This window comes from Zootoca vivipara, chromosome 2 (genome assembly GCF_963506605.1).
Source record: "Zootoca vivipara chromosome 2, rZooViv1.1, whole genome shotgun sequence".
Classification (NCBI taxonomy): domain Eukaryota; kingdom Metazoa; phylum Chordata; class Lepidosauria; order Squamata; family Lacertidae; genus Zootoca; species Zootoca vivipara.
The window spans coordinates 92,128,223-92,145,098 of record NC_083277.1 but is presented as its reverse complement, the minus strand read 5'-3'; the positions used below and the strand labels follow the sequence as shown (position 1 = coordinate 92,145,098).

General features: G+C 41.1%; 1 protein-coding gene across 1 annotated transcript in view; it reads right to left on the bottom strand.

Annotated features, from left to right (window-relative positions):
• Positions 1 to 1,292: 1,292 nt before the first annotated feature.
• The window catches only part of GRB2 (growth factor receptor bound protein 2), a 51,799-nt gene continuing 36,215 nt past the window's right edge, over positions 1,293 to 16,876 (bottom strand). The window contains exons 3-6 of the mRNA XM_035104451.2: positions 14,179 to 14,276; positions 7,504 to 7,626; positions 5,385 to 5,553; positions 1,293 to 3,896 (exon numbers count right to left, since the gene is read on the bottom strand). Of these exons, the coding sequence (XP_034960342.1) occupies positions 3,711 to 3,896; positions 5,385 to 5,553; positions 7,504 to 7,626; positions 14,179 to 14,276 (576 nt within the window). The 3' untranslated portion in view covers positions 1,293 to 3,710. The remainder of the gene's footprint in view (positions 3,897 to 5,384; positions 5,554 to 7,503; positions 7,627 to 14,178; positions 14,277 to 16,876) is intronic.

The following is a 16,876-nucleotide window of genomic DNA, read 5'->3' as shown; positions in this document are numbered from 1 at the left end:
CAAGCCTAGCCACTTTCTGGCTCTTTGTGGCACATCCAGACTTCTGTTTGTCTGGCTATGTTTCCCTGGGAAAACCTGATCTTTTGAGGTTTTCCATGGATTGGCATTTGCTCCGATTCAGCACTAAAAGTGGGTTTTTCCAGGGGAAATAGAAAAACGCTCAGCCCCATGCCTAGAAAGTACAGGACAAGCAGAAAACCGCTCAGAGAAGCAGGAGTGTGGACCAGCCCTTAGGCAGGATGGTCTTGGGTTCTGATAAAATGGATTAACTTCATGCAGATAGCAGAGCTGCCAAGTGCCCTCTTTCCAAAAGCAGCCCTAACAGCTTATGCACCCAAGTTATGCAAATGCTAAGGGAATTTCAGAATCGGCTTTTGACAGAGTAGCTGTTCCAAAGGAGAGCAAGGAGATTGCAGTACCAAGTGCCTAAGCACCAACACGAGTTCAAAAACCATGGCCTTACGAGACAGCAGTTTTACGTATTATTTTGTTACCAATGTTAGAGTCAGAAGTTCACGTCAATATGTCAAGATCTGGTTTGCTTTTAGCCTGTTGCAAGTTTCAAAGGGCACATTGTCAAATTCTGAGTTCTTTCAGCTTGGCCTAGTCCAGGGGCAGTCTTGGCTGTCAGGGTTTCTCTGGCAGATTTTCTACAATAAATATTGAACTAAACATTAAATGTTAAATTATCTGGCTGAATATAGTATTTTAAAAAATGTACCAGATAGTCAGTCAGAAAGTGTGTGCGCACATTTGGAGTGGGAGGGTTTGTGGTGGCCACCAGCTGAAACCATTACTCTAAACGGAATACACATAGGTTCTGCAACTTCCATGTCTAGCATACAGCATCCTTTCCCCCTCCCCAGTGCCGTATCGTAGTCTGAAAAATCTCACCTCAACCTCTTTAATACCATCCCATCCATTATGATGTATCAGCCCAGGATGCAGTCTGAAAGTGTTACCGTGGCTGTTTCTTCAGTAAGTGATGTGAGATTTAAGGTCCGTACTGTATGGTTGAAGGGAAGTATTGTGTTATTTTATATGTTTCGTTTGTGGCGGATATTGAGCTTTTAGCTGTCACCAACCTTTGACCTACAGTGTAGCAGAAATCTATGCTGAACAGGTGAGATTTTGGGTCGGTAGCAAATTATCTGAAGATGCAGAACCTTCTGTGGATCACTTTTTCAGGGTGCAATCCTAACCCCACTTACCTGCAGGAGTAGAGATGGTTAGGAGAACTGCAGCCCTAAACTAGCTGAAGGTTCATTAAATGAACAGAAAAGACACTGATATTCAAGTGAAGAATTTGTTGTATATTTATTATTCACAGTTAATTACTAACTACCAAATGCTGCTGCTGAGTTAAAGGATTAAGTACATAGGCCTTTTTTTATTTAAACACTGATTTTTTTTAATATATATATACACACAAGACATTATGTCTGCAAGGCTGCATGATATACACCAATTCCAAAATAAGAAAACAATCAAATGGTCCAAGTGTAGATGCCATAGATTCCTTTTCCAATCATTTTAGAAAGAAGAAAGTATGGGGGAGAGGGAAAGAAAGTCAGCTAGCAAGGAATGGGTGAGAAATCAATACGCTACAGGGTAGCCTTTTTTTCATCTGCTGGGAGAAATGGAAGTGTAAGGCAGAGTCCATCTCAGGAATAACACACTTGTAACACTTAGTATAAAAAGGCACCTGCCAACACAGGAATTTTCCCCATTTGGGCGGAAAAGAAGATATCTGTGGTAGCTTTGGGATCTGTTGTTGTTGGGATGAAAGTTTCAGCCATGTGGCTCAGCAAAAGGAAATAAGGTGTGTATTGGCACAAAGAGCTCTGCAGGTTGCTCTTCCCTGTCCAAGTCCATTCATAAAACTATGAATGGCTTTAGTGAATTTTATCTGGGGACATAAGATTGAAATACAACCCCCAACAGCCTGCTGCTGTGAGTTGGAAGAAACGCGACTCCTCCAACTATGGTAACACTGGCATGTGGAGACAGGGAAAATCTGAAGCATAAAGATACCAGATCCCTCTTTTCGAGAACAAGTCACCAACTCTAATCGAGATCCAGTCATTCTCATATATATATATATATATATATATATATATATATATATATATATATATAGGAACTGAACTGCTTATCACCAAGCATCATCTTTAATTATATACTTGGAAAGCACCCAATGTGTAATTAAGCACAATTTCTTGATGCCTCCCTGTAATATTTTTTGGGGGAAATGAGTTTCACAGGACATCCCAGAATATTCAGTCTCCACCAGACGGCAGCGTCATATAACATGCCACATTCTTCATAATGGTGCAATCTCTCTTTTCTCTCAAGGGCCCCTGGCTGCAGGTTCTAGCCCTGCCTCTTGTAGAACACTTTATGTCTTTTCCCACCTAGTAATAAAGAATAAAGGGATGCGGGTGGCACTGTGGTCTAAACCACTGAGCCTACCTAGGGCTTGCCGATCAGCAGGTCGGCAGTTCGAATCCCCGCGACGGGGTGAGCTCCTGTTGCTCGAACCCAGCTCCTGCCCACCTAGCAGTTCAAAAGCACATCAAAGTGCAAGTAGATAAATAGGTAGCGCTCCGGTGGGAAGGTAAACAGCGTTTCCGTGTGCTGCTCTGGTTTGCCAGAAGCGGCTTAGTCATGTTGGCCACATGACCCGGAAGCTGCCTGCGGACAAACACCGGCTCCCTCGGCCTATAGAGCGAGATGAGCGCCGCAACCCCAGAGTCGTCCGCGACTGGACCTAATGGTCAGGGGTACCTTTACCTTTAATAAAGAATATCAGATGCTTATACACATTTTAAAGCTCCATCTGGTTTATGGAAGGCTTTGTATTTAATAATAAAGCTACATCCCTCCCATTCAACCCCTTAAATATTTACATAAAAGCAGAAAAAAATCTGAAAGCTCTGGACTGTCCTTTTAACTTAAAAAAGAATAAGGAAATGAGGGAAAGGCACTAATGGAAAAATAGAAGAATGTGCTCAACCACACACTTAAACAAATTTTAAAAGCTGTCATGGTTAACGAGAGCATGATCTAGCTGTAGCAGAGAATTTGTCACGACAACCTGCAACCTGTGGGGGTAAACGCCCCACCTTCTTCCCTTTGCTCTGAAGCAACTGGGTTTTCAGATGGGTGGGTATGTAGGAGGAATTAAGACCCTATCTTACCCAGGCAAAATACTGAAGGCAAAAGTAAAGTTGGCATATGGCATGTGTGTGTTTTGCTTTTAAACTGGGTAGTGGATTTGGTTCCTTTCTCGGTCCCTTCATGAAGGCCGTTTGCATAAGTAGCAAACACCAGCAGAGCTTCTCCCTCTTATCTTCCTTGAATGGCATGGCATGGACTTCATATAGCATTAAAACTTCATGCACTGATGAACTGGTGTGTCAGCGTTGGGGGAGAAAGGACAAGCGAACAAAAGGGGCCACCCGGAAGTAACCAAAGAAATCTGTTAATATCTATTTAATTTAAAAGGTAAGTTTTGGCGCACAAGTTGGACCCTTCTCCTGTCCCCTCCCCACAAAGTTCCATACTGAGTGGGGGGGGAAAAAGCATTCCCTCTCCGGCAGAGAGGTGACTCAGATTTATGGCCTGATGACTGGAGATCACTGGCTGCACTTAGATTCTGAATGTGTACTGTTTCTCCTGTTTCCTTAAATAATCTTTAATAATTTGCTCTAGATGTTCCGGTTCACTGGGGTCACGTAGTTGCGTGGAAACATGCCTGTTTGGTCGTGGCAGGCTCCCTTCCACCAGTTGGGATCAGAATTGTCAAGGACCCGGATAAAGTCTCCACGGCGAAAGCCCAGCTCACCTTCCTCTTGAGGGTCAAAATCAAAGAGAGCCTGGACATATGTGGGTTGCTGCAGACCAAAGAAAAGAAGGGTGAATTATTAATTACTCTACACATCTCCATTTTTCATTTTCTGCTAATGGTGAGCCAGTTCTGGATCCAGTCCTGCCTAGATCCAGTTGCTCACCCCTTGGGTAAAGCTACCAATCTGGCTTCTACTGATTTTTAAAAATAGAGTACGCCACATAAAATTAATATACACTTACGTTAATGCAAAAACTGTTTTGTTTTTCTTGAGTCCTGTTTTTTGCCTACCAATGAACCTGCATTGAAAGCATACACTACTCACTAAAGAATCAGGTAAACAGTTTGGCAGGTGTTGCCAAATCTGCATTGTCACTGGAGGACCAAGAAGCATCTGTGGCATGCAGTGCCTTTCACTAGTTAAGCTTAATGGACTAGCCGTGAACCTTCACTGGCAGAGGCTCTAGCTAATAGTGTTACCCATGTACTGACTGGCAAGCTTGAGATTAGACTCCTGCAGGAGTAGCCAATACAACCCCCGTTATATCTGACTTGGTTCAACGTCTGGAGGGCACCCTATTGGATTATTGCAATGCACTGTATGAGAGGCTGCCTTTGCAAACTTTTCAGAAACTGCAAACAGTAGATCTCAGTAGTATCCAGAGCAAGCTATACACAATTCCAAACACTGGCGGTTTAAAGCCCTAAAATGTTTTTTCTTTTATTCATCCAAGCATTAGAGCAAACTAAATTGCAGCCAGTGCTAATGAGAGCAAAATGAAGCCTCACGTAAGGAAATTCTCTGCCCATTTCTCACTACTGTAGCCTCTACCGTGACAGGGGGCCATAGGCAATTGTATGGGGTGGGATATGGGGCAACCCACTACCAGATGGGTCTTTTTATTTCAGCCTTCTGCTTGACAGTATTGACTGTTTTGTTGCTGCTAATTATTTTTAAAATCAAGTTTCTTCTCTCTCTCTCTCTCTCTCTCTCTCTCTCTCTCTCTCTCTCTCTCTCTGTGTGTGTGTGTGTGTGTGTGTGTGTGTGTGTGTGTGTGTGTGTGTGTGTGTAATACGCACAACAGCCTGGAAGCCTTGTATTGAAGGGAGGCTTGTACATTTTCTAAGTGTGGTGTCCTTAGCCAGGAAAGAAAGGCACTGAAGTAATAAATATTATAAACCAGCAGCCTTATACCCGGCCTTGCGCATGAATTATAAGAAACCCAAGTATCAGTGCAGTTTTGAAAAGTGGAGTCTGCCATCTTGATTCAGAATGGTGGCCATTTGTATCCCAAAAGAGATGAAAACTTGCTCCTTGATCTCAGGAACCATTGTGCAAAATTTGCTTACAATATCTTAGGAGGTGGCTAAATACACAGTGGAAAAAGAACACTCCAAAATATATAGCAGCTTATACTCCAAACTGTAAAATTCCCTAAAATTTAAACACAGATTTGCGTAAGATTAATATTATTGAATAATATAGAACATTTGAAGATGGAAATGAGGCAGAACTTTACTCATTCTCCTTTACCTGAGGCACCTGCTCAATGTCTCGAAGAAATATCTGCTGATTCCTGGAGACAGAGGTCGATCTGTGATAGTCTACCAACTCATTCAGAGAATTGAACTTTACCACCCAGAGGAAATACTTGCCAGCCCCATCTCGAAGCACCTTGAAGTGTTGCACATCATTTCCAAATCTAAATAGAAAGAGAAGAACATGCCCAGGCTTTTATTTATTCTTCTAATGTATGCCAACAGCAGACAACTATTGTCTGCTGTTGCTAAAGCAAACATTTATTTGTACGTACACAGGCTAACAGTCAGAGCATTAGTCTCAGACAAGGCACGAGTCCAAGGAAAGGACTCAATTCCTTGGAGATATTTAGACTGCTTCAGAATCCCAAGACAGGCTGGATCAGAGGTGGTCCAAGGTGAAGCAGGCTAGCTCCAAGGCTCTGGAATCTTGGGAGGGCTCCTAAAGGTGTTATTAATAACCTCGGTTAAGCCTTCCATAAATGGTAAACTCCAGGAACGTATCTGGGGGCATTTCTACATTGTATATTATAGGTAGGTAGCCGTGTTGGTCTGGCGTAGTCGAGAAAAAATATTTAAAAATTTCCTTCCAGTAGCACCTTAGAGACCAACTAAGTTTGTCATTGGTATGAGCTTTTGTATCTGATAAACTTAGTTGGTCTCTAAGGTGCTACTGGAAGGGGAAAATGTTTTTATTTTGTATATTATGTTCATCCAAATACAAGCACATCAAACCCTTAACAAAAATTTCACACTTTAAAGGCATTTTGCATAGAAAGCCTTGCAGCTGTGCCTGAAATTTGGCAGGCTTTATCCTCTCAGAAGTGGCCACTATGCCTGCAAATAATTCTTCTAAATGATAACTACAGTCCATAGGCGTTTGCTGCTTTCACTCTAATAGTCAATAGGAACGACATCTGAGGCTTCAGATAATGAGGTTAGTTAGCAATTTTCCTTTGACATGAAGTGAGGCACAATGTTAATCCATGCCAGCGAGGCAGGTACTGAGTATTTTCTCTCTCTCTGCACTGCTCTAAGCTAACAGGACCTGTTGTTGGTTCTAGGCAAATATGGATTTCAGTGATTCTTGAACGATAGGTGGCAGTACTGTGCTACAAGAAGTCAGTATGTGTCACTGATTACCACTGCTAATAAATACATATGCTGGTTTTTATAGTAAAGGTATAATAAACTATTAGAATGAACATTCTATTAATATTTTGGTTTAATTATCCCCAACAGGTTTCATTTGTACCAAAGCTGATCGATTACAATGTAGGAGAAGAAGACTGAAAGAAATACTTGAGGACTCTTCACAGAGTCTAGAACAAAAGCACCAAACTTCTACAGACTTGGATAGTCAAGAAAGCCACCGCCTTAAAATATGAGACTATCTGGGAGATTGCATGGTAGTGTTTGGAAGGGCAAAGCTATGCAGAAGGACTCAGCAAGGTACATGCGGTTTTCTATTTGTACAGTATCAATTCATGTAGCTAGAGTTAAATAATTATCTTTATTTGATTTAAAGGTAACAACAGAACCTATTTACAAAAGGCGATTAGAGCCAGGGTGGCAACAGCACCTTATTTGGAAACATGCAAGTTGCTGAAGGATACCTTCTGAGATGAGAGATTCGGGTGATAATTCAGAAGACCTTAATGAACACAAAAACCCTTAAAAAGTGTAGAATCCTGGAGATAACAGTGATTTTCCTAGGGTATTATGAAGGATTATATATACTTGAAACACATTTTACAGCTTTACCAGCCCCAATAACAAAATGCCTGAGATTTGAGAAGAAAAGCACTAAAAACCAAGATGGGCAGCGGTGGAGGGAAAGGAGAGGAGAGGAGAGGAGAGAGAAGAGAAGAGAAGAGAAGAGAAGAGAAGAGAAAGAGGACAACCAATAAGCGCCCCCATATCACTTGCTGACAAGTGGTAGCCCACTTTAAAAAAAAACATAGTCAAGTTACTGCACCAACATTTCAAGTTTTGTAGTCAGGGAAACAAGGACTAGATTTTATGGCAGAAATAAGTATAATTCCAACAGGCTTATTTCATCTGCAGTTTAAGTGCAGAACGTGTTTATCAACCAACTATAATGCAACACTTACTTGACAGAGAGAGAAAAGTCCCCGGGAGCGCTTTCACTCTCTCTTATGAGGAAGGCACCATCATGTCTCTGTTTGCCCAACATCTCCTCAGCCTTTGCTCGGGGGATCTTCCCAAAAAACCACCTGTGCAAACACAGTTGAAAATTAAGCATAATTCAAACTCCAAAAAGGCAAGTTTGGATATGTTCATAGCTGGGAAGTAATCTGACAGGTATAATCAATTGAACTGTTCCATGAGGTTGTACTTAGATAATGTTTTTTAAAAGTACTGTAATTTAAAAGATTGGAGTGATATAAAACTGAGGATTACATAAATACATTAAGTTCCAGTATGTAATAGATACCACTTCATTAAAAAAGTCAATTTCCTCAATGTCTCTTGATTTAGCATTTTTTTTGCCCTTTCCAAGGCTTTTAACCACTTCATTATAGGAGAATTTGGCTGAAACAATGAGATTCAGGATTAACAAGTTATACATTCTTAGGAAACTTCTCCTATCCTTTAAAATTATTTGTAGTGATTTAATTTCTTTACTTCAGATTCCCGACAGCAAGCATTCCCATTAAAATAAACCACACACACTCTACTTTTAGCAAAACCAGAATAGTGACTATTAGGGCAGATAGGATTTTGCACCACTTTGCAACTCTGCTTTATGGGTGCCCGCTGTTGTTGCTACCTAAGAAAGTTTTGTTTTGCATATACTGAATCTCAGCCCCATGATTAATGGCATTTGGGGGAACATGGTTTAAGTTTACAAGTGCCTTCAGGGCTATTCACAAGTTTATCAATTTAGATAATTGAAAACCATTTTGGAAGATAGATCACACAAACCCATTGCAAACAATTAGAGACAATGTGGTATAGTGGCTAAAGGAGACTTTTCTACAAGTAGGGAAGTTTGGAATCAGAAATGTTTGCCTCCATCATGAAGTCATTACTTGGATTTAGGCAAGCCTCTTTCTCAGCCTCAGTCCCCCAAATGCAATTTGGGGGGTAATACTGACATTACAGAATTGTAAGGATTACTAGATAGTGTATGTTAAGTGCCTCAAACACTAGAAAGCACTTCACAAATGTTGCATTAATGCCTCTCTGTGCTTTCCACTGCAAGATCTGTCAATAACTCAGACTCTAGTCACTGATACTTCTTAGTAGTTAGAAAAATCTGGCTCTTGCCGGAAACAATGGGAAACACACAAGGTTGGTGGATTGATTCCCAGTCTTATGTCATGAGAGCTGCATCTGTTCATCTTCTGATTCCACTTACACATGTCAGAGATAGTATTGTTGTTGTTTAGTCGTTTAGTCGTGTCCGACTCTTCGTGACCCCATGGACCATAGCACGCCAGGCACTCCTGTCTTGCACTGCCTCCCGTAGTTTGGTCAAACTCATGTTCGTAGCTTCGAGAACACTGTCCAACCATCTCGTCCTCTGTCGTCCCCTTCTCCTAGTGCCCTCAATCTTTCCCAACATCAGAGTCTTTTCCAAGGATTCTTCTCTTCTCATGAGGTGGCCAAAGTATTGGAGCCTCAGCTTCACGATCTGTCCTTCCAGGGAGCACTCAGGGCTGATTTCCTTAAGAATTGTTAGGTTTGATCTTCTAGCAGTCCATGGGACTCTCAAGAGTCTCCTCCAGCACCATAATTCAAAAGCATCAATTCTTCGGCGATCAGCCTTCTTTATGGTCCAGCTCTCACTTCCATACATCACTACTGGGAAAACCATAGCTTTAACTATACGGACCTTTGTAGGCAAGGTGATGTCTCTGCTTTTTAAGATGCTGTCTAGGTTTGTCATTGCTTTTCTCCCAAGAAGCAGGCGTCTTTTAATTTCGTGACTGCTGTCACCATCTGCAGTGATCAAGGAGCCCAAGAAAGTAAAATCTCTCACTGCCTCCATTTCTTCCCCTTCTATTTGCCAGGAGGTGATGGGACCAGTGGCCATGATCTTGGTTTTTTTGATGTTGAGCTTCAGACCATATTTTGCGCTCTCCTCTTTCACCCTCATTAAAAGGTTCTTTAATTCCTCCTCGCTTTCTGCCATCAAGGTTGTGTCATCTGCATATCTGAGGTTGTTGATATTTCTTCCGGCAATCTTAATTCCTGCTTGGGATTCATCTAGTCCAGCCTTTCGCATGATGAATTCTGCATATAAGTTAAATAAGCAGGGAGACAATATACAACCTTGTCGTACTCCTTTCCCAATTTTGAACCAATCAGTTGTTCCATATCCAGTTCTAACTGTAGCTTCTTGTCCCACATAGAGATTTCTCAGGAGACAGATGAGGTGATCAGGCACTCCCATTTCTTTAAGAACTTGCCATAGTTTGCTGTGGTCGACACAGTCAAAGGCTTTTGCATAGTCAATGAAGCAGAAGTAGACGTTTTTCTGGAACTCTCTAGCTTTCTCCATAATCCAGCGCATGTTTGCTATTTGGTCTCTGGTTCCTCTGCCCTTTCGAAATCCAGCTTGCACTTCTGGGAGTTCTCGGTCCACATACTGCCTAAGCCTGCCTTGTAGAATTTTAAGCATAACCTTGCTAGCGTGTGAAATGAGCGCAATTGTGCGGTAGTTGGAGCATTCTTTGGCACTGCCCTTCTTTGGAATTGGGATGTAGACTGATCTTCTCCAATCCTCTGGCCATTGCTGAGTTTTCCAAACTTGCTGGCATATTGGGTGTAGCACCTTAACAGCATCATCTTTTAAAATTTTAAATAGTTCAGCTGGAATATCATCACTTCCACTGGCTTTGTTATTAGCAGTGCTTTCTAAGGCCCATTTGACTTCACTCTCCAAGATGTCTGGCTCAAGGTCAGCAACCACACTACCTGGGGTGTACGAGACCTCCATATCTTTCTGGTATAATTCCTCTGTGTATTCTTGCCACCTCTTCTTGATGTCTTCTGCTTCTGTTAGGTCCTTACCACTTTTGTCCTTGATTATGGTAATCTTTGTACGAAATGTTCCTTTCATATCTCCAATTTTCTTGAACAGATCTCTGGTTTTCCCCATTCTATTGTTTTCCTCTATTTCTTTGCATTGCTCATTTAAGAAGACCCTCTTATCTCTCCTTGCCGTTTTTTGGAAATCTGCATTCAGTTTCCTGTATCTTTCCCTATCTCCCTTGCATTTTGCTTGCCTCCTCTCCTCCGCTATTCGTAAGGCCTCGTTGGACAGCCATTTTGCCTTCTTGCATTTCCTTTTCCTTGGGATGGTTTTCGTTGCTGCCTCCTGTATAATGTTACGAGCCTCCATCCATAGTTCTTCAGGCACTCTGTCCACCAAATCTAAATCCTTAAACCTGTTCCTCACTTCCACTGTGTATTCATAAGGGATTTGATTCAGATTGTATCTTACTGGCCCAGTGGTTTTTCCTACTTTCTTCAGTTTAAGCTGGAATTTTGCTATAAGAAGCTGATGATCTGAGTTACAGTCAGCTCCAGGTCTTGTTTTTGCTGACTGTATAGAGCTTCTCCATCTTTGGCTGCAGAGAATATAATCAATCTGATTTCGATGCTGCCCATTTGGTGATATCCATGTGTAGAGTCGTCTCTTGTGTTGTTGGAAGAGAGTGTTTGTGATGACCAGCTTGTTCTCTTGACAGAACTCTATTAGCCTTTGCCCTGCTTCATTTTGAACTCCAAGGCCAAACTTGCCAGTTGTTCCTTTTATCTCTTGATTCCCTACTTTAGCATTCCAATCCCCTGTAATGAGAAGAACATCCTTCTTTGGTGTCATTTCTAGAAGGTGTTGTAGGTCTTCATAAAATTGGTCAATTTCACTTTCTTCAGCACCGGTAGTTGGTGCATAAACTTGGATTACTGTGATGTTAAAAGGTCTGCCTTGGATTCGTATCGAGATCATTCTGTCATTTTTGAGATTGCATCCCATTACAGCTTTTGCCACTCTTTTGTTGACTATGAGGGCCACTCCATTTCTTTTACGGGATTCTTGACCACAGTAGTAGAGAGATAGTATTGGAATTGCCAAAAAACCGACTTTGGTTTTATATTGGGGCTGCATCATTCTGCTTATTCTTCCAGAACTAGACAGAACTTTTCTGTATAGACAAAAGAAGCATGATCTGCAAATTTACATTATGTGCAGATCTCTGCATGCATTCTAGACTGCCTGCATTGTCGGGTTTGGTCAGAAAACTACATCCCAAACTGATAGCAACTTCTACAAGAAAACAAAAGCCTAGGTGCACTTGCAGGTCTGCGGTTCATGGCCAGTGTCTTAGCAAGGTTTCATTTCTCCCTTTCCATGTACACGTTGCCCTGGGTTTCTGCCTCAGAAACTGAGCAATCACAATTTCAGCCTCTGAGAACGTTTGCGGCCATTCACCATGGAGCCATGTTATTGAGAGCTCAATTTGTTTCACATTCAGCATGTGAAAAGTATCGATAGAATGTAATTCATGCATGCTTCCTTATTACTGTACAGGAGTCAACCAATTCAAAACAAAAACATTGCTGTTTACTAATGGACAAAGTAACCTGCAATGATTGCGTAATGTGTTTGGCTTCTTTTAACATGGCAAGTCTCTTTGCCAACTTGTAATGCCTAAAGGCCATTCCTCCTGATAACCAGAGCTATCCTGAGGTAAGGTGCTGGAGATCTGTAGTCCTTAAATATATCAAGAGGCAATTGTTATAGATAACCGTAAGAGGGGGAAAACACAAATTCCAAAACAGAATAAATCCAGCAACAGCTTAACACCAAGGTGGAATCTACACACACATAAAAAAGCAGTGAAAATGGTTTTTGAAGCTGTCGCTATCTAGTGACACATTGGTATAATGCACTTTACAACACATTTAAAATGTTTTATTTGCATCTGTGTAGCTGATTCCCAAGATAAAATGAATGACATTAAAACAAGTGTTTGCTTGGTTGTGGTTTTTTTTTATAAAAAAACCCCAAAAATAAAACACTCAAGTATTTTAAGATGAAAAGCAAGGGCAAATAAGGTCTTCACCTAGTGCCAATAGGAATACCAAATAGGTGCCCAGTGAGCCTTTACAGAAAAGGCATTCTACAACTGGAGCAACAGCAGTGAAAAGGACCTTAGAATATGACCTTAAAGCAGGCATCCCCAAACTTCGGCCCTCCAGATGTTTTGGACTACAATTCTCATCATCCCTGACCACTGGTCCTGTTAGCTAGGGATCATTGGAGTTGTAGGCCAAAACACCTGGAGGGCCGCAGTTTGGGGATGCCTGCCTTAAAGTCTTGGTAGTTAGCAAAACTATGTGACCATGTGAATTACTGGAGAGGAGCTTGCAGTCACTTCACTCTTCTCCAGTTCTGACCTAAGCCAAGGTTTGGTGTAACATGTTGTCCAAACTGGGTCTCATGGTTAAGCTCTCTGCTCACCAACCACAAGTTGTAGCCAAGGTTTATTCTTGTTTGCTTCCTACAGTTGTGAAATTTCATCCAGTGTCTCAAAGGGACACCTGTCCTGGAGTTTGGGAAAACATAAAAAAGTTCAAATCCAACCAATTAACTGCTTGAAACCGTGATGATTGAGTAAAATTCTTTAATTGGCTGGCAGCCTTAGAATGACCCTATACTGTATTAAAATTAAGCCTAAGTAACTATGACTAGATTTGCACAAAGTCCTCTCCTATTAACCTTGCCCCTGTTTAGATTGTAAGCTCTTTAGGACAGGTTTTTTGCTTATGTTATCTCTCTTCAAGAAGGCAACAAGTGAGAAAGTAGAAATGAGTGGAAAGGTCTGCATGGAAAGAAGGACAAAGGGTAGCCTGCAGACTAGGAGAATTAGAAGTATTTGTTGAGATGGAGCAAAATTGGAAAACTATAAGCAGCAAAACCCGAGAATGAATAGCAAAGGTGGGTTTCAAAATTAGATTTCAATTGGAACTATTGTTTAGTGAAAGGGTTTCAGGGCTGAGATTTTACAAAGAATACTGTGTAAGTTTCTCAGCACAGGCCTTGTGCTGCCGGTAACAGAATGTGTATACACAGCTTAGTAAACAGGAATATGTCTTCATTACATATCCTCAGTATTGAGACCACGTAGTACTTACTGTAGTGAACGACTGCCTGATATCAATGGAAAGAAAGAACTAAACATTTAATAAGCTGTCAGCGGCAATATTTTACAGGAAATACTGACTAGTAAGGACCACACATCTACTACAGAATATACAAAGATTTTTAGTAAGTTCATAAAGAAAAAGAATCTTATTGGTTAAGGGGAAAACAGACAGGACATTTTACACTAATGAAGTGTGTACTATTCACAAAGGTTTCCTTTTGAAAACTTTTAACTGTTAAAGCCTGACCATTACTACAGCAAATGTTATGTTGGGTGAAGCCTGTCTAGTTCAAACTGCAACAAAAGCCAACAACCTGGGCTTTACTGTTGACTTTGCAAGACTCACAGTGAGTGTACTGAGTGGGAATACAGTTCACGTGATCCACTTTGTTGCTGCCAATGTAAACAACTGGCACTACAACCCCTGCATTGATGGCATCCCTCCCACCCAAAATATGGTCAGAGGATTGATGGCACTCATGGGAATGAAAAAGCTTTCCAGAGATATCCTTCCTGCATTGACAACTACCAGAATTGCAAGTGAGCTTAGCCAGAATTTGGCCCTAAGCATAATGTCACACACAGAAGTCATGGTACTTTACTTACGGATGTGGTTTCATTTCAATATAATTTTTGGGAATGAAGCCATCTTTGCCATTGAGTTCCGCCTTGTACCAATTTTGATCACATTCTTCGTTCAAAACCTGGGAGAGAGGGGATTAAAGAAACACAAATTTACATTTCAGGATAGCATGATGTTGATACTCTAATTTAAGCCTACTTTATGAAAAGCCAGATAGTTTCAAAGCACTCTTACCCTACTCCAGTAGCAGAAAAGTGAATTAGACCAAGTCCAACTACATTCTGTAGACATTTCAAAGTCAAGCTGTATTCTGACACTCACTATGAAATATGGAATTAATTGTGTTAAAGAGAACATGTATTTTGTCTCCTAGGAGGACCAGGCACTGGTATGTTAACTACATCCAATGCTAAGCTCTATTACCATTAAAAATCCATCACATGATCTACATAAAGCTATTTTATAGCCTGTTACAGCAATTGTTGAATCGTACTGTATACTTCAAATCTGAAAGCCTATACAGTGGTGCCTCGACTTACGAATTTAATCCATTCCGAAGGCACCTTCGTAGGTCGAAAAATTCGTAAGCGTGCGGCCATTTGCCCCATTCGTAAGTCAAAAAATTCGGTTGTCGAGTCGTTCGTAAGTCGAGGTACCACTGTAACTGGTTTACCCTTCAATCAGCTTTGTATTTGATCCCCTTCTCCCATTAAGTTTGTCTTATAGCTCTTTCAAGTCTTAAAAGCAGCTCACACTTCTACTTTTCATTGGGGGTCTGTATCATCCAAAAAGGAACATGGGCGTGGCCCTCATCTCACCCCCATGAAGCCAGAGTAGTCCAACCTTGTCTCTATACATGTGACAAGCTCTTCCCAAATCAATGTACAGTACTCCAACTGAAGGGATAGTGACATCCAATTAAGATGCTTTGTTTATTAGCTAATTTGCTTCTATGGAATAAGAAACACAATATATTTCTATGAAAATGTAAAGAGGGCCTTTTTATTGAACAGCCACATACTAAGAGTAGCGATGAACACAGATAGTAAACAATGAAGACATAAACACTAAATGCAACTTCACAGGGCATAACTCTAAAGTTTGCTTAATATGTTCATTTCAAATCTGGTAAGTTTAGCTGATTGCAGTAATTAATTAATGATTTCAGACCTCCTGTTAACATTTACATGGTATAGCAAACACTGGTGTCCACACATGCCATACTCTATACCATTTCTTACACAGAAATATAAAACACAATAAAGCTTCCCTATAAAAATGCACTGCATCAGCAGAAATCTGGAAGCCAAACATTTTCATCAATCTAGGAAGAGAACTTCTCTTTGTCGGCACTAGACGTGAAGTGAAAATTCCTACAGAGCTGAAAGCCAAGTAATTAATCTAAATTGATGGGAAGTAAAGCAACTGTTTCTTTTATGCTAGAACATTTGTGCTTGAGAGGAAGGATATTTTTAGCAGCTACACTTGAACCAAGACTGCTATGCAATGGCCTTATGTCTGTATCTAGCCTCCTATTACAGTAATAGTAAGGGAGTTCTGGACTGCAGCCTGTCAGATTCCTAGTTTGATAAGAGAACTCTTATCAATTCACGCCCAGCTGTCTCCATGGAAACAGAAAAGACAGCTTTTTCTGCAATAGCTTGAAAAATCACAGGAGGTTCTCAGGCCAAACTAGACAATGGCCCAATTTCCACACCACATTAAATCCCAGTTTTAAATTAACTATGGTTTCATGTAAACGAGCACTGTGCTGGTGCACCCTACTAAAGGGTTCTGGGGGCACCCTTCCCCTGTTCCTGTATAACCAAGTGGTGGCTTGTTCTTCAAATTAACCTTTTTGCTGCAAAGACCACCAAAACCTCCAAAGCATAATATGTTTTCTGCATTGCCCAGGTTTACCACAGTGAGATCATCTGATGTGTTATCATTCAGACAGCATCAAAAACACACTAATTCTGTTAATTTTAGGCCCAAAGGCTTTGATAACGTAGTGTTGCTCATGTGTGGACATGAAGGCTGGTAACATCAACCCTGATCCCCGCCGTGTGGGAACCCCTTGCAGACCACCTGGAGATGGACGGGTCATGCATCCATAGCAACGACCAGAGGAGGGCTGACTGCCAGGAGGAGCACAGAGAGAAGAAACGCCATGGTCCATCTGCTCCAGCTGCAACAAAACATGTTGCTCCCGTATTGGTTTCTACAGCCACAGCAGGCGCTGTAACCTTTCAACAAACAGTTTGACTTCACCTCGAAAGGAGTACTCCTCCATTGTTTCCTGACACAGACGGGTGGGAACATATAATATTTTTCCTACATGGAAGACAACCTGTGTGGAAATATTACCAACGCTGATAATATTTAGGGAATCTCAAAGTTGCCTCTGAAACCTCACAAAAGCAATAACGTTAAATGGTGTACACTACCGGTATATTCTGTCAGTAGTTTCTCTACTTCATTAAGGATCAGAGTAAATGGCTTGTTAGGACTAAGCTAGATAAAAAGCTGAAATGCACAGAATACCCTTGCTCACACTACAGAACATGAGAACATATTAGGGGATAGTAACAGAAAAGAAATTTACAATTAAATATTTAGCTATTACTCCTTGGGGAAAATCAGAACCAGTCATTTAGCTTCTGACTGCTTCTCTTTAGAGTCATGCATTGTCCTGGATACTACAAACCAAACCAAACCAAA